This window comes from Pteropus alecto, unplaced genomic scaffold (genome assembly GCF_000325575.1).
Source record: "Pteropus alecto unplaced genomic scaffold, ASM32557v1 scaffold156, whole genome shotgun sequence".
NCBI lineage: Eukaryota > Metazoa > Chordata > Mammalia > Chiroptera > Pteropodidae > Pteropus > Pteropus alecto.
Genome location: NW_006437746.1, coordinates 3,506,943 through 3,525,102, shown reverse-complemented (window position 1 = coordinate 3,525,102; position 18,160 = coordinate 3,506,943). Strand labels below are relative to the sequence as shown.

The following is an 18,160-nucleotide window of genomic DNA, read 5'->3' as shown; positions in this document are numbered from 1 at the left end:
CAGCGATGTGACTGGTTTGGCCAGATTTCAAACCCCTCTGGGTCAGAAACCCCAGGTTAGCACCTCAGAAGCTAAAGGCTGGAAAAGACTGGAAGGCGTGGCCGCAGAAGAGCCGTTCAAACCCTGCGGGAGGCCTCGCCCACGCCCCCTCCAGGGACTCTCCACTCCCTTCCTCCCTCGGCTCCTCAAACGTTGGAATTCCCAGGCCAAGATGTCCTCGGGGCGGGGGCTGGGAGAGGAGGCGATGAGCTCGCTCCATCAGGAAAGATGGGTCCAGGCGCCAGCTGGTGACGCGACCTCAAGCCCCTTCGCTGGTTCCTCACGTTGCCCAGGACCGTCAGATCTGACCCTTCAGGCATCAGGCCTGGCGCCCTACGATCTGCTCAGACCTTGGCCTAGGGACTGGGGCTGGGGGGAGCCGAGCCGCTCCTTGGAGTTCCGGGAGAGAAGCCTGAAGGGCTACTCAGAAAATCGCTTTGCGGTCGCCGTGTAATACGAGGGGGAAACAATATTTTTAGCCACAATCCAAGTCCGCAGCCCTGTGGGAGCGAGTGAAGAGACCGCTGGGCGTCTGACTTGGACTCAGTGGCTACTTTGGGCCCTGGGCTGGCTCGCTGCCATTCTCCGGCCCTTTCTCTTCGCAAGTCATTAATTGCTTGGCTGCCCGCACCAGGGCCCTGCCTGAGCTGGCTTGCAGGCTGAGCACCCGCGAGAATACTCGATTGATATTTCTGGGTTAAGTCTCTTTCCTCACCTTCCACCTCCAGACCACCCTCCAACCCCCTGCCAAGGCTCCCGCCCCCACCCCACCCGCACCCCTGGTAGCTGCAGCCACCTAGGGGCAGATGCAGGCTAAATGTCACAGGCCTTTGATCTCAGGGATTGTCAACTAATTACACCTTCTCTTTTGAGTTGCAAAACACTTTCACAAACTGTATTTCAGTTTATCTCACCCGCAGCACTGTGCCTGGCACTTACCAACTCGATAAACTCTAACTTGGTTCTTATAACCACCCCGTGAGAGTAGTACAGCCAGATTATCTTCCTCCTCTCCCTTTTTTTGAATAATGAAATTCAAAGAATGTGCGATTTGCCTAGGGCCCCACAGCAAGAAAGTGGCCTACTGGGCCGACTTCAGCGTCACGTCTGGTCTGGGACCCCTTCCACCACAGAACTTGTCACTCCGAGGCATGTTTCTAGAACTCTGTAGTGGCTGCTGTATTTTGGTGCCCCCGATGGCACGAACCCTCCAGTGCTTTAGGGCGGTGTCCTCCCAGGCCTTCCTGGAGGGGTTACTGCAGCTCAAGATCAGGCCTGTTTCCTTTTTGCTTAGATGTTTTTCGATAAGTAAAGTCACTAACAGGCCCAAAAGCTCAATTTAAAGTTGCCAAAAAAAGAATGAATCCGTCTTTTGACTCTGAGAGCTCCAACTTTCAGGAAAGCTAAACATCCGTGAGCAACGCTTCTTTCTTTTTCTTAAAGACACTGATAAAGGTAATTTGAACATCAGGACCTACAAAAAGGAAGCAGCCCCAGAAGCAGGCCCATGTCACAAAGCTAAACCTAAGTCAGTCTGCACCATCGGGAAACACTTTACTATCAAGGAAACCTAACACACATGCATCACAACTGACCAGCTCAGCTCTGGCTAGCTCACTGAACCATAGGAAATAGGACCTGCTCACCTTATAAGGGAATCCCCAACCTCCTGGCTAATTCCTCCTAGCCCTGTTTGCATGTTGCCTCTTCTAACACACTATAAACTCCCTCTTGCTCCAAACTTTCGGGGAGCACTCTACTGCTTGTGAGACACTGTCCTCCCTCAATCCACGAATCGTTTTCCCTTGAATAAAATTATATTATTTTTTGTCATGGGACAACACAGAAAAGGGAACTGCAAGAAATAACTCATCATCAGATCATACGGAGACTCCCCACTCCCCAGGTTACTGAGAAGAAATCTGGAGACAGAATTTATATGGCAGTGGTGTCATCAGCTGCAACAACTTGACAGGCCATGGAAGAGACACTTGTCCCTTTAATCTAATCAGGCTTGGTTATTATTTTGCAGGAGTATGATCAATCATGTTGAGAAAAATGATCCAAAACGTGAAAGTTAGGCAAAATGACAGACCGAATGTCTTTTCAGAGTCTCCCAGAGGATTGTCACCTACTGATAAAGGGTCGGTTAGTGCTCTAGAGAAATATAAAAATTTTGGTTGACTTAACTACTAATTGGGACCTAGACTCTGTAAGAATAAATGTTCATTTGTAGAAAATTGATAAGTTGCAAATGATATAAATAAACTCTGTCCAATAGAAAAGATATCCTCAAAGGTTATGATTTTATTGCCTCATAGGACATTAGCCAGTTTTGTATGTAACTTTGCCATCTATTCTACCATTATTTTTCCCACTGAGTATATATTACAATTCTTCAGAAAAATAAATAGTTCTCGTGGGCTCCAGGCTTGGCTCTTCATGCTGCTGCCAGGAAAAAAAAAAGTGGAACGGAAGACATCTCTGGTGTTACCAGCTGCTAGAGACGCAGCAGAAACTTCCCCGTCCTGTTGGAGAACCATCTGTTCCAGGGGAAGGGTTAGAGGCAGGAGAAACGACCAAGAATGGCTGCTGGAAGGGGCTGGGGACACTAAGGGAAGTAGGATGTCCCCATGTGGGGCATTCTCCAAAGGTGGAGTCTCGTCTTGTCATCCAGTAACAGAGGCCGAGTCACTTACACTGGGGCTCATGCCAGCTAAAGGAGTGCTTACCCTCCAGCTCTCGCGTGTGAGCCCCCTTGAGTGTGGAGACTTAGCCTTTGGTCACCTCTGTATCCTTAGGAAGGTCAGAAATTGGAGTGCTAAGGGAAGATGCATCTACACTGAAGACCCAGGCTGAGAAGGACCGACTACAAAAGGACATGAGGGAATTTTCTAGGTGATGGAAATTTTCTGTGTTTTGATGGGGGTGGTAGGTTCTAGGGGGGGCAAACATTTGTTAAAACTGGTCAACTGTAACTTAAAATGGGTGCGTTTTATTGAATGTAAACTATACCTCAATAAAACTGATTCAAGAAAAAAAAAAACAGGATTTCTGTATTTTTAAAATAGTCTGCAACTCATTCGAAGCAGTGCCTGGTTGACAGAGGCCAGACTTTGCTCTCCTGCCATTTTCAGTTTCTATTTGAAGTACAAATATCTGCTTATAAACACAACTATCTTGGGAGAGCCAGCGGAGGCACGAGCTTTCCTTACGTAATCGCCTTTAAGAACAAAAAACTAACATGGATTCACAATTTGGTATTTCCTTCCCTTCAATTGGCAAAAAGCAAAGAATTGTGGGAAAGTAGGATTAGAAGGAATGTTAAAGATTATCTGGTGATCAACCCATTCAGTGAGAAAACTGAACAAAGGATAATAGGGAAATGTGTCCTTCAGAGATGTTCTTGCTAGTCGGGGTTTAGATCTTTCCAGAAATCTTCTTCACCGCCTTTTGAATGGCAACCCAGTGATATCTCTGCAAATAGTCTCCTTGAGAAACACTGGCAGCAGAGATATTTCTAATAACGAAGATAAAAAATGGCTTGTACCTTTTTTAAAATGTCTAGTGTCAAATCACTCTAGTATATCCAGGATGAAGTTGTATTTTCAATTATGTTTTTCTTAAATAACACAGATAACAAGCTCCTTTTGAGATAATAAAGCCTTTGTCTTTGTTGTTTTAAAAAAAAAAAAATCAATCTAATTTATTTTCTCCAGGCCAAGGGCATTGATTTTTAAGATGAAAATTTACACTTGCTACAGATGCTACAGTAGACTCCTTGCACAGAATAGATGAGGATGTTTCTATTCGTCTTCAGATCCTTGCCGAGGGCTGAGCAATAATGGAACACGGCATCGCATCTACTTCGTTCTGAATATGAAGAAGTTTAGTGCAGTGTATTTATTCTGCTGGGTATCCAATTCAATTCAGTTATTTCAATACACTCTTCTTGAACACCTACTATGTGCAAGACATTATGCTAAAGCTAAGTGCTGGTGGAGAAGCTGCCATGTAAAGTTCTGTGAGAGACCGTTCAGACACGGGTGGGTGGAAAGGAAGAAGGAGATTATAAACCTTGAGTGGTAACATCCACCCATTCATTCGACAAACATGACGTGCTTTCTTGAGCTGTTAAGACACTTCTAAACCGGAAGAAAGAATGTGGGGCGGTGGCTGGAGGGGCAGGAATAAAATGCGTTGAAGGCTCTTTGCCAATTTGTATTCACTCTTCCCAATTCTGAGCTGTCATTTCTAGCCCTGTTCCCTAGGCAACAGACTACATTGCAAGTTATTTAGCAAACACACTATAATAATCTATAAACTAATTAAAGCATGTTGCAGCAATTTCTCAGTATTATTCTTTAACTAATAACTTTTATTTTGGATACTGAAAAAAAATCTTGCACGCTATCCTGGCCCTCAAGAATACTGGAGACCAGAGCAGAGCCACTGAGAGATTATAGACTGTGCACCTGTAAGAGATGGGCTCACATCAAGATCTAACCTTGATGCCAAACCTCTGCAGAAAGAACTACTGTTTCTTGAAGAATAGCAACCTAATTCTTTCTCCCCCGAACGGGAGAGGGAACCGGGACACGTGGGAATAAAAAGAAGCAAACGGGCTCCGCTGGGGAGGATGGCACTCGGGGGCATTCTTGATCCAATTCATCCTACTCAGGGTTTGGGGTGGAGAGGGCAGGCACTTCTATGATGCTTTATTCCCATCTTAAATTTCCGAATGGACATTTTCCAGTTCCCCATTCCCAAAAAGGCAGGACCCAAAGAATTAGGAAGAGGGTTCTGAAGATAGATAACGGCTGTGCCAGGGACGAGCTTCTGCAGAACGCCGCCCTTGACCCCTCTCTGAAGAAGTGATGATGTGAGGGAAGGAGAAGAGAACCCATGAGCTTTATCTCATTGGCTGGTGAAATTCTTCCAGCAGGTTCCAATGAAAGGGCTCTTGGCACAGAAGGATTATTAAATAAATAAAGGACTGTTGGTACTCAGGGGACATCTCCTTCCTAGACATCTCCTTCCTAGACATCACCCTGCAAAATGACAACAAAAATCCCCACCCAAGCGTAAAAGGTAACGAGATTAAGAAGTACAATTTGCCAGTAATGAAAAGGATATAAAGCACAGCATAGGGAATATAGTCAATAATATTGTAATAACTATTTACGGTGTCAGGTGGGTACTAGACTTAACGGGGCGATCGCTTCCTATGGCATATAAATGTCTAATCACTATGCTGTACACCCGAAACTAATATCGTCTGTCAATTGTAATGAAAAATTCTTTTTAATTTTTTAAAAATCTCCACCCAAGATGATTACTAACCTGGGTTCCCTCGGCCCTCGATCCTTCCAGATCTTTCTAGTTTAAAAGATCAAGCTCTCATCCTGGGGCTGTGAAGCCAGGGCCCAGAATCACCCTAACCGTTTCTTCCCCCCACCTCATCTCCCAGAGAGAATGAGGCCTGTCTTGAGGCATATTTTAAAAATAACTGTCCCTTTTTTCCATCTCGTCTCCCACTTCCAAGCTGTGATTCTAAAGTGTTTAAGATCGACCCCAGTGAGGGCAACTGCCTGGGCCTGAGAGGCTCAGAGGGTGAGAAAGAGCCTTGGGGTCTGGAGAAGGGGGAGGTCGGAAGGCCGAGGGCGAGGTCGGTTTGGAGGAGCTGGGGGAGGGCGCGGGGAGGGAGCTCGCGGCCACCGAGACCGTTGCGGGGAGGGGCCTATTAGGAGTCGGGGATCGTGAGGGGCGGTTGGCACCGTTAGTCTTGCGATGGCGAGGCGGGACCGCCTTTCTCCAGGCGCCCGCCCCGTCGGCCCCCAGCAGAGAAACAGGAGCGCGGCTGGGCTGGGGCGGAGCCCGCGGAGGAGGCCGTGAGCCCCGCCTCGTCCCGCTCCCAGGGGGCCTGCCACGCGGGCCCCGCGGAGAGCTGAGGAACCTTGCAGAAGAAACCCCATTAAAACCAGGTTGGACCCACCAGCGTGTGATCGAGGAAACCGGTAGGACCCCAATCAAGGACACAGGTGGAGGGAGAACTAGCCCGTTTATCCATGAAACTGTGCCAAGGGCTCGTCAGGTGAGTGTTTTAACATTTCACCGCTGAGGGTAAAAGAGTTTAGCTCCGTCAGACACCCCACGTCGTGGCTTTGGCCCGCTCTTTCTTTTGGAACATTTATTCCCGCCCCCACCCCTTACAGGCAGGACTCCCCCCGTTAAGCTTAAGCTCACGACTAAAATTGTGAGCACTGGGATAGGACATGACCTCAAAGGCCATCATCCAGCTAGGGGCGCTATTCAGCTTCCTGGCTGCTCAAGCCGGCCTGGCCCAGGTAAGAAGTTTAGGAAACCTTCCAGACACCTTCGTGTTTCTCCTCTTCCAGCTCACAGTTCCCTTAGGTCTCATCCCTTCTAGAAGCTTTGGGAGGCTAGTGCTCCCTACTTCCTCTCATGAGATAGAGGTTGAGCCCTTTGGCCTCTTGAGTCTCAGGAAGGCAACCCTCGTTACTGGTCTGTTTTTCTCCTGAAATGCCGGTGCATTTCTGATTTGGTGACAGCTCAGAGAACACAGCGTCTCGGGAAGAGTATCACGAAGGCTGCTGTGAGGCGGGGACCTGGCACTTAGTAGCTTCCTTCTGACACGCGAAGGAAGGTAAGGGGACACTTGCCCATCTGCGGTTCCCACTTCAGCCTGCACTCAGAGGTGGCCTTCGGACCCTATTCCAGGGTCATTACTCATCTGTCCGACCTGGCCCGTCCCCCACTGGGCTGTGCTTCAGGGCCAGGAACCCCACGAGGATAAGCTTGGTCTTCCCCTTTCCCCGTTCTAGTCTCCCACGTCCCCACGTCCAGCTTCGCACCTCTCTGAGGTTCTTAGCTCTTCTCTCCCCCTGAAGTGATTGGATTTTTTTATGTTCCTCCAGTTCATCGCATATTCTCTGAACCTTCCATCTTCCCCCCAACCTGCCTATTCCTTCCACTCTTGAACAAGTGCGTTTTACCTGCCGGCCGTTGTGCGTGGCTCCATCTCATCATGCTGGACTCGTTTTAAAACTTACCTGGCAGCCCTGTGAAGGTTAAATGTATTTCCACTTTTGCGTGGATCGTTCAAGGTCACAGATCAACTTGAGTCAGCATTGCAACGCTAGTCATGAAATTTGTCCACACCTTGACTGGATGAACTGAAAGCCTTTCACTCTTCGTTGTCTTGCCTCTCATAGCTTCTTTTCTTCTTTCATAGGATGCATCCAGCACCTCGGAGACAGAGTCAGGAGCTAGCGTCAGAAGAGGCCAGGACCTCACCATGTGGGGACCACCGGTCTAAACCCGTAGCCAAAGACCACCAGGAATGGAGTTGGAGAGATTGCTTTGCGACAGTGTGGAAGACCGCTGTACCTTTGTATATGAGGGACCACGGGGCATCTCAGTGCAAGATGTCACAAGGGACTCCTCATAGAACTCGGGCTTGCGTTAAGGGCTGTGGAGGAGGTTTCTAGGAAGCAGGGTTTGCTCTGAATTAGATGCTATGAGGAAGCAGGATCAATTCTACGATCGGGTATCTCGGTTTCTACGCAGAAGGGGGTCGATCGGATGAAGACGGCAGAGCCCAAGCTGTGGTTGGTAAAGAGACATCCGTCAGTTGCCTTAGCTGGGGGTGGGGGCTGTTGGGTGAGCGATGTGGTCTGCACAGTGGCCTTGGCTTCGTCTGTGCTCAGACATGATTACAGAATGGTCTCGTTTTGTCAGCCCTTGTCTGATGTTGGTGATCTGTGAGATTGGCTGTTTGGCAGGAGGACGTCGCAGTCGGGCTGTGAGCGCCGGCCGGGCCGGTGGCCAGGGTCTGCTTTTCTCTTTCTCACTACAAAGACAAAGACGTGACCCTCAAGTTCCAGCCTGCCTGGTATTCCAGTCTCATATCTTCACGGTGGGATAAGGGTCATCACACTTGAAGGAACAGGAGGGGGGACGGACGAGAGTCAGGAGGCGGGTTTGTTTCGGGGTGGGGGGGTGAGGGCGGAATGGCATCTTAGAGGATTTATCTCTGTTACCTGAATGGACCCCACGGTTCCATTCCTCTGTCTGAATAGAATGGGATCTCAAACCATGTTGGGCGGGTGGGGGATTAGCATGACATTGGTGGGCGGGTGTCTTCTGAATTTCGAAAGTTCCAAGTAGAGGGGCGAGGAGGCCATAAGAAGTGGCCGCTCGAGATGATCCTCGCTTGGAATTAGAAGCCACTGTCTTGGGAAATATAAGTAGCATGATCGTACCTTCCAATTTTCTGGTACGCCCTGATTTTAAGTAGCACCACCATTCGATTCACCTGGGATGTAATTTTGCTACATATTGTTTTATTTCATTTTAATTTTTTATCGAAGGGGGTCCATTTCTTCTCTGAGCCTTTGTGAAGCAGACAGCAAAATGGGACTAGAAATGCAAGAGGTTTATTGGAGGAAATACCTGTGAAGGATCAAGGGCTCATGACGGCAGGAGTCGGCAGGGGGCGCCCTCGGCAGGACGGGTCCGACCCCTGAGCGAAGGCCGAAGGCCGGGGGGAGAGGGACTGGGTGGACGCTCAGACTGCAGCGCAGTTCTGAGAAGATCTCGGCCTGGCCCCTGGGGCGTCGCATTAAAGATTAAGTCCCCTCGCGGGGCGGGCGTGGTTCAGGGCCGATGCAGCCGGGGGCAGACTGGTCTCGCGTCCCGGGGGATGGCGGCGGACCTGCCGGTCAGCTCTGCTCCTTACATCGGTTTCCCGTAGATCTGAGCGTCGCGCTCCGCGGCGGACGTATGTTTCTTTGGTTGCTGGTACCACTTATTTTGAGTCGTTGAACCGGTTCAAGACCTCCCAGTAGCGAAGGCCAAAACGGGATGAAACATGCAAGAAATTTATTAGAGGAAATGCCTGCGAAGAATAAAAGGGGACGAGACGAGGGGCGCGGGAAAAGGATACCAATGTGATTGAAACTGTACACCGCTGGCAAATAAATTCGTAGAGGAGATTAAAAACAAGCAAACAAACAAACACTTTGTCATGCGTCCTGACCTTTGGCTTGGGAAATCCGCTTTCTTTATAAGTCAACGTTAAGTGACGAATTTAGAATTGGAAACATCAAACAAATAAGGTCTACCTCGACTGCTACTCTGCTTGGCTCCTTCCTGTGGAGGCTTTGCAGGCACCCTACCCCTAGCTGCTTCTCAACATCTCAGTGGGGGGTGGGGGAGATTTGCCCCCCTCCCCAGGAGACATTTGGCAATGTCCGCAGACATTTTAGCTATCACAGCTGGCATCTAGTTGTAGAGGTTTAGGGTGCTACTGGACATCCTACGATGCACAGAAGAGCCCCCATAACAAAGAATTACCCCGCCCTGCTGACCCTCTCCACCCTCTTGCAAAGAAGCTGGCAGCATGGGTGACTTACATAGGCTTAATGGGGAGACCGCCAAGGGACTGGGATCTCCTGGATGGACAGACACATCCCTAAGCCAGCCCCAGAGCAAGCCAGCTGCATACAGCATACAGCTGGCTTGCTCTGGGGCTGGTTTAGGGATGTGTCTATGCATTCCTAAATAGTAGACCATTCACAGAAATGGAACATTCTGCCTATGGGCAACCAGAGCCCCCTCCCTGTTTAAATAGCAAGCTTTGTTTAACTAATGCTGCAGAACCCCCAGTAGATTTTTAAAAGTAAAACACAAAAAAATCCCCCTTATATAAGTTACAGAAACTCTCATGTCAGAAAGGAAAAACACATGACCCCCAAGCAATATGCTTTAATGCAGTAGCATCTGAGGGAGATGTACCCACGCCCGCCCTGACATTCTGTCAGTTGTATTTAGAACATAATTTGAAACTTTCCCAGCTCTTGTTGCTTAAAATCTGAGTTTAGGGGAGTGTCAAAAAATTCTCTTATAAGCACTGCCTGAAAAACACCAAGTCTGCTTTTTCTCATCTCCACTGACCTCTAACCCTTCGTGTCTGGTGTCCCCCACCAATGTGACAAGCCAAGATGACAAGGCAATTCTGGAGCGCAGCAGAGGTTAGAAGCCCTACATTAAGAGAATGGAAACCTAGAGTCCCATCTCCATCCATTTTGCTTTACTACTGTCACGTGTCACCTCGACTGCAGGGCATAGACACAAAAATGACAGCACAGTGTTAAGTGCACTTACGTCCCCATTCAGGCTCCACCTCCTCCGCCCCGGTGCGGGCGCCCTGGGAATCTGAGCAGACTGCACCGCCTGGACCTATTGCTAGCTGCCTGTCGGCTGGGTTCACCCAGTGGGAAGCACCTACAAAGTCGGGAGGCTAGGCAGAGATGGGTGTTGGGATATGTCTCCGGGCCACATTGCTGTGGCTGTGTCCCTCCACACACAGATCTCCTCCCGTGGGCATCTCCCCGGCTCCAGCAACACTGTTTGCTGCCCCAGCTAACCTCAGAATGCCACCTGGCCCTCACTTGTTGGCTGATCCTCCCCATATCTCTGTAATTACAAGAGTCCTCGCTTTGCACAGTTGTTTTGGGATTTGAAAAACGACTGAGAGAGCTGAAACCACACAAAACTTAATCATCGATGAAAAAAATTACGATTGTTCTGTGACCTTTCAAAACGAAAGTTCATTTCAGAACATTGAAACCCTCTTGCCGTCAGTAAGAGAAACGTAATAAAAGTTAATATTCAAGACACAACTTTGAAACCTTAGGAACCTCGAGAATGGAAGTCGTTCTTTGTGAAAGTCTCATCAGGAGCGGTTTGAACAGTCCTCGCCAGCGCCTCCGTGTCATACGTCTCGACGGGGAGGGAGCATCTTGTCTCTGCCTCGGCAGATTGTCTGTCAGACTCCCGAAGTTTGGATCAGCTTCCAACATTTTATCTTTTTTACTTTCAATGTCACAGACCACCCCCAAGAGTTCCTCTAATGCTGGTGTCGCTTCCTCTGGGACATCTTCATCCCTGTCATTTTCTTCACTTGCTCATTTACGTATTAAGCTCACCGTCCCCAAGTTCCTCCTGCTGCAACAGTGGCAATAGTGGCCACGACCCCCCAGTTGGCTATTCCGTGACTCCGTCCATAGTCTCTTCAAATTTCACTTGCAACATTATCACTTTTTTATTTCTTTGCTTAGTTTTTATCTTTATTGACCATTTATAGAAATGATCCATTTCCTGATCCATTTTTGTCACATGAGACAAGGCGGCAACACAATCATATACTCTGCTGTCTGTGCATGAACCAAATAACAGATGTGCGGCGACCAGCCATCAGCAAGCTTTGAAAGAGGCAACCTGATTGGTCAGTGGTCATGCTGCGCATTTGTTATCTCCCTAGTGATTTGTGGACTGAAGAGCCAGTGGTCCAAATACGCTTTGGCAATTACCACTTTATGTAACTGTTCACAGTTACTAGATCCATGGCACTGAATTTTAACCCTCTTGTTGGGGGACTAGTGTCATTTAAAATGATTGAAATTATTGATCATTGAAATTCATGCATATCGGAATTGTGCAAAACAAAGACAGCCTGTAGGCCTTTCATTACGGTCCTTTGATTGGATTCTGCTTCCCGCTGAGACCCGAACTGATGCAGGGTGCAGCTAACTCTCCAAGGGCGTGAAAAAGAAAAACCTTCGCAGCATCCAGCCAAGGTTTGCCAAGCACGCCCTGTGACTTTTGACTCAGGAGGACCAGCAAGTGATGATTCTACCATCCAGGTAGAGACAGGCAAGAAGGCACCTGATCCTAACACCCGACTCGGTCCAGGATCTTCGAGAAGAGGGTTGGTTGTGTTGCCACCTGGTGAGATGACTGATCCAAAACTAAGGCTGAGAGGGCCATGCTTAGAAACTAAGAGTTTGTTGGAAAGGCACCAAGGCTTAACCCAGCTACTCAATTGAAAACAAGCTTCTGCTGCTTGGAAGACCCAGGGCAGCACGTGTTGGGAACCAGATTGATGAATCATCATTCCTTCTTCAAGATCTCTTCATTCTCCCGCCTCCTAACTTCTAGTTCCCTCTCATGTTCGGACTCTGAGTCTGCAATGACACCTTAGCACACATTGCTAGTTACCTATCATTTGCCCCTCCTTCTTTAAAGAAGTTTAATTTTGTTTGGGATGACAAGGTACCTGCCTAAAGGGTCACACTTCTCAGCCTTCTTTGCAGATTGGCATTTGACAAAGTTCTGGCTTATGAAATATAAGGAAAAGAGAAGACTCTTTAAAGGAAGATGACTGAGCCTTCCTTGCCCATTCTCCCTTTTCTCTTACTTGATGCCTGGAATGTAGTTAACGATGGTTGGAGCTCCAGCAGCCGTCACGGACCATGAGGTAACCTCAAAGATGGAAAGCCCACACTAGAATGGTAGAGTGCAATAATAAAAAGAACTTTGATTCTCATGACCATGGAGAAGCATTGGATTCCCTGTGTCCAGACTTCTATCTTGTTTAAGGCCTTGTTATCAGTTATCTAATCTTAACCGATAAACATGCCTACTTCTTACTGTAATTAACTTGCTGCACCAAGTCCTTCAAGTCAAACCTCTACTTCCTGTCAAAATCGATATAAAACAGTAACCAAATCGATTGTAGCCAATACTGATTAGTGTGTATGATACCACGGCCCAATGCTTAGAGCGGAAGGAAATTCAGTGGCAGGCAATCCATGCGGGGAGCTAGTCTGGGGCTGACGGCTTTCTCCCCAGATCCTAACCTAGTAGGCAGCTAGCCAGTCGTTCTCAACAACTATAGCTTCGAATCACCTGGAGAGCTTTAAACATGTACAGTGCCTTGTCCCACTCCCCAGAGATTCTGATTTAACTGGTCTAGGGTACAGCCTGGGTACTAGGTTTTGTTTTTGTTTTTGTTTCTGTTTTTGTTTTTTTTAGCACCTCAGGTGATTGTAATGTCTGTCCAAGGCTGAGAACCACTGCCCACACCTTCAACTTGGCCTAGTTCCTATTAGTTCAGATCCAACGTTGCTAGACTCTCTTCCCAAGAGAATTGTCTTTCCAGTATTACAATAATAACAATAATAATAATAATAATAATAATAATAATAATAATAATAATAATAAATAGATACCAGTTGAGCTCACTGTGTATTTTTTCCTACCCAAGTAAAAAACCATAGCTTTTCATTATCTTTTACATAAGGCAATCTTATTTCCAAAGCTTTTTCGTACAGTGCCATTGCCTCATGGTCTTCATAATTGTGTGCCAAGCAGTGGCCTAGAGGCTCTACATGTTTACTTTTTATAGCAGCGATGTGAGAGAGGCATTATGCTCTCTCTACAGAGGGGGAAGTAGCCTCAGAGAGTAATCCTAAGCCTGGGTCCCCAGGGTCCCCGAGGGACTGTCTTCTGCTCTCCTCTCCCAGTGCACACCCTCTCATCACTCCAGAAGGCTGAACTGGCTCGTGGAAGCAGGATGGGCGAAATCTCGACAGACATGCATTCCAGGCCCTTCTCCGCTGCCTTCTCCGACAGCCTCGGACAGAATAATTCAGAGGGGGTTTGAAGAGGCTGTGGTCACCACGGATAAACGAGCCAGGGCTGACATGACAGGCTAAGACATCTGTCTCCATCGGTGTCTGGGAGCCTGGGCTCTGATGCTTTGCTCTCCCATTTCCAGTTGTGCAGCTGAAGAAACCACAGCTCAGAGATTGGGACCCTCACAGGGTCACAGGACTAGAAAGTGGCCGAGCTGAAATCTAAATCCAAGGTTTCTTCCTGACCCTATGTCACTGTCAATGAGTAACTTCAACCTGGTGTAAGGTGTTCCTGGTTAAATTTGGTGATTAACTGCAGGAAACCTCCATTTCCCAATTTGTCTTTGACCTAACTATTTGGTTCGTGTGTCTTCATCGGAAAGACATTTTTCTCCTAATATCCCACAATTCCTTTCCAAACAATGCAATACAGGAGAGCTAATCTCAGGGGCAAAACCAGCCTCATCTCATTGTCTTGGAGCTCCTTAAAATGCCCGGTTCCCCGCCAGGTGGGTGAACGCCTTAAGAACAGGTTCCAAGCCTCGTGTCCTAGCTCCTGGCAGAGTGCTCGGCAAATGGCAGGCCTTCGATACTCACTGGCTGGCTGCTTGGAGAAATGGTTTACGCAAAACCTCTTTATTCTAAGAAAGTAAAATTCATTCTCTAGCAAGCTGGGTGACCTTGGCTGGTGTGGGGAAGGAAAAATAATTTACCTTCCACCCTTTTAAGATTTTCTGTCTGGTCTAACAATCAAATTAACATGAGACAGATTGACGGAGGACAATAGCCAAATTTATTACGTATGTACATAGGTGGGTTCCTTAAGAATATGGGGCCCCAGGACAAATCAGGCATTTGAGGCTTCTATGGGATTCTGGACCAAGGAGAGGGAAGCGGGGCTCCAGGACTTCAAAGGGGAAGTAGGCAGCTCACAGGTAGATGAGAAAGAGCAAAGATGTGGTAAACGAATGAGACACAGAGGAGAGTCTCTAGATTCTTCTCTGTCTGCCACACTTAGGTCATGTTAGGATGCTAAGGGGACAGCTTCTTCCCTTTAAGCAGGTTTTTCTGCCTGAACTCCCTGAGGCAGGTAAAGGGAAGGGTCAAAGATTCTTTCTGATTCTTTCTTAAAAATAACCAGCCTAAAATAATATCCCCAAAGGCACATTTTGGGGTGACACACTGTGCTTAGTCCACCTGCGCCTCAGTCCGAACATTGGACCCAAAGGCACATTTTGGGGTGACACACTGTGCTTGCCCTCACCGGTCACTTAGTCCGCCTGCGCCTCAGTTCGTACATTGGAAGATGGCCTCAATCTTTGAAATGTTTCTTCCCTGGCATGCGCATTCAAGTGGAGAAAATGGTTAGTTGTTTTGTAGGTTGCACCACGATTTTTAGCTTGAAAGAAAGATTCATTAAATTACGCTCATATATGAGTCACCCACGAGAAGCAGGTGAGGCAGAACCTAACATTAGGCTCCAGAAAGAGCCCTAGAAAATCTAGGAGGAAAAAGGTGTTTTTACAGGATTCCCTACCAGCCATCACAAACCCACAGCAACACACGTCACCGTCAGCTTTGTTTTACAAACCTTGCACACTCACATCAGGAAACATTTACAAACCTTCTTTCGAGATTCAGGAAGGACGGTATGTGGGCTTTGGAACTCAACAGACCTAGGCTGGAATTCCAACCCTTTCAATGAATGTTCTTTGAAAAATTATCCTCTCCCTATCTCATTTTCTTCCACTATAAAATATTTTAGTAATACCTGTCTCCCGGGTCATTACGAATATTAAATGAGACAATTTCTGGATCATTGCCAAGACATGATAAAGGGCTTCTACGTCAGTGCCCAGCACTCATTAGGAGCACACACATTGCTCGTTTTTTTTGTTTGTTTGTTTCTATTAATATCTCCATTTTCTCTTAGCAAAGCCCAAAATCAAAGGAAGAATGTGCCTGGAGGTTTAAGGCATCAGGGACACACCTGTTGAGCGACATTCTTTCACTGAAGCACAGATGTGTATGTAGGTGTGTGGGAGAGAAAATGGTGTTCCACAGGCCAGCTCTGACCAAGGCGGGAGCCAGCCTTCTCTGTCTTACAGCTAGTGGTTGTGCAGGAAAGGCTGTGGTTGAGGAAGGATGGGAGAGGTGTGGGGGGAGATGCGGAACCAGGAAGGATGATTTGCAGTGGTTCAAGCAGGAGACTTGCGCCCAATGGTGATGAAACTCGAGAGAAGGGGACAGATGGGCGAGTTCCTCGGGAAGTAAAATCATGGACTCCTGATGATTATTTGGACCTCTGGTGTGACAGACAATGAGGCATCTGAGATGCCACACGGGGCTGGGGCTTGGGTGACCGGGTAAGTGGGGACCTCCCATGGAGGTGGTGAACTCAGGAAGAAAAGCAGACTTGAGTGGGAAGACACTGAGTTGCCTTTTGACTTAGGTGCCTAAAGACTTCTAGGTGGCAGTGTCTATCAGCATTTGAATTGGTATGCATTTAGGATTTAAGAAAGAGAGAGAACAATGGCCTGTGGTCACTGCAGAAAATGAGATGGCCGTGCAGGGGATTAGCTTTCGTTGGGGCAGAGGAAACAGCCACCAAACAGCTTTCTTCTCTGGAGAGGATTCTACAGAGACAGTTCAAAGGACAGCTGGGCAGAATCCTGGACTCGGGAGCCTTAGAGATTATCTAGTCTAAACGTCATTTTGCAAATGAAGAAACCGAAGTCCGAGATGCCCGCCCGACAGGCCTTCTCCAGGATCCCAGAGCAAGTGCCTCCAGGACCAGCCCCAGGTCTCCCAGAGCACCCCTTCTCTACCTGGGGGTCTCTATCTGTACTTCCTCCCTTGCCTCTCTCTCCCCTTGGATCAGGCTAGGCTGAGAAAGACGGAAGGAACAGCCATATGCAAAGGCAGATGGGAAACGGGAACAGCAGCGGAGATGGGACAAGGAGGAGCGAGCAAGGCTCCATCGCGGCCTGAACACGTGGCTCCTGCACAGGAGCCAGGACCAAAAGCTGACAGAGACAGACCCTTCACAGAAACCGCCACCTCCCGCTCAGCCACTCTCTCTGCGGGACAGTCACTCACCTTTCAGATGCATAGTTTTTAGAGAAAGACTTCAGGCCAGTGCTCTTCAAATTTCTGTTTCTAGCATTCTCTCAACACATTTGCTGTTAGCACACAAATAATCAAAACATCGCAGGTATAGTATCTATTTTTAAAAGCATGATTGAAAAGGGATCTCTTAATCGGATGGAATTTTCTCTCCTCGATTGGTTCGTGCATCCTAGAATGAAGCAGCATGCAACAGCAATATCATTCCAATTTTCCGCTTTTAGAGTTGTGAATGTTGAGAAACTCTGATCAGATAAAAAAGTTGGTGTTACCAAAAAGAGCAATGTCACTTGATCCTTGAACTTCTCAAGTACAGGTCTAAAGTGCTCTGTCATGGGAAACCACTAACCTTGCAAAAGGAGCTTCCCCCCAGTCTTTTGCTTCTTCAGCACCTGCAACAATGTTGCCAATCATCCCGTTGTCTGACACCCCCAAAGCTTTTGAGACACCAGGCCAACACACCATGGTAGAGAGGGAAAAGCGTGGTGTGAAGGAAGCCTCGGTTGTCACTTCTACCCCAGTAACACAGAAGGTGAAGATCTATGTACACCTTGGAAAACTCTCCAAATTCTGTACCTCTGAGCCAGGGCCGGAACTAGTGAAGTGAGGGATGCGCTCCCTGGGGGCACACAATTTCAGGAAGCACCAAGAAAAACCAGTAATCGTGATAAATAATGCTTGAATGAAATATTTTTTAAAATAAAAATTAATGCAAAAAAATTCATAACGAACAAAACATCAACGTTTAAAATAAAGACACGATCCCAGGACAAGTGTACCCCGGCTCTCAGTGTCCCGAATGTAAGTGTGTTCGTTGACGGCTGATTAATGATAGGTTACGATTCTCTTGCCCATACTGCCATCTGCTGCTGAACATGGGTAATGCTCACTGCCTGTCTGAGTGGTGCCCAGCGGTGCCTCCCCACCAGGACCCATGTTCATACACACAAAGGAATGGTGCCCTCTTACCGGTAGCCACCCACTTCAGGAACTTTAAAAAAACCTCTGGCCACCTACCTCCTGCTAAATGGCTGAGTCGGGTAAAACTAGCCCAAGACTCAGTGCAAGATATAGATTTGGGTCTCAGCTTTGCCTCTTGCGTGCTGGGTCATCCTGAACACATCACATCACCCTTCTGAGCCTCGGTTTCTGCACCTATAAATGGAGCTCATTACCTCTTCCCATAATTGTGGAATTACACGAGAGGCTTTCTGTGACAATGCTGAGCAGACTGTCTGGCACGAAGACAGCCTCCCCCAGCCCATCCTACCACCATAGATCAAATCAGACTATCATCGATTTATTACCAAAGGCAAAACACGCTAAAAGACAACTGGGCAGAAAAACGTGCTGTAGACAGTGGACGATGCCGTGGCTGATGGGATGAGGCTTCCTTCGTGAAACGCGTGTGTCCAGGTCTCCTTCTTCACCACCCCTTTGCTCCCCTCCGCGCACAGGCTCCGGCCCGGCTCCCGAAATCTCCCCTCCCACCC

General features: G+C 47.9%; 1 protein-coding gene across 1 annotated transcript in view; it reads right to left on the bottom strand.

Annotated features, from left to right (window-relative positions):
- Nucleotides 1-1,120: 1,120 nt before the first annotated feature.
- Nucleotides 1,121-18,160, bottom strand: part of CLEC3B (C-type lectin domain family 3 member B) — a 26,198-nt gene continuing 9,158 nt past the window's right edge. The window contains exon 4 of the mRNA XM_015591680.2: nt 1,121-1,283. Coding sequence (XP_015447166.1) covers nt 1,121-1,283 — 163 coding nt within the window. The remainder of the gene's footprint in view (nt 1,284-18,160) is intronic.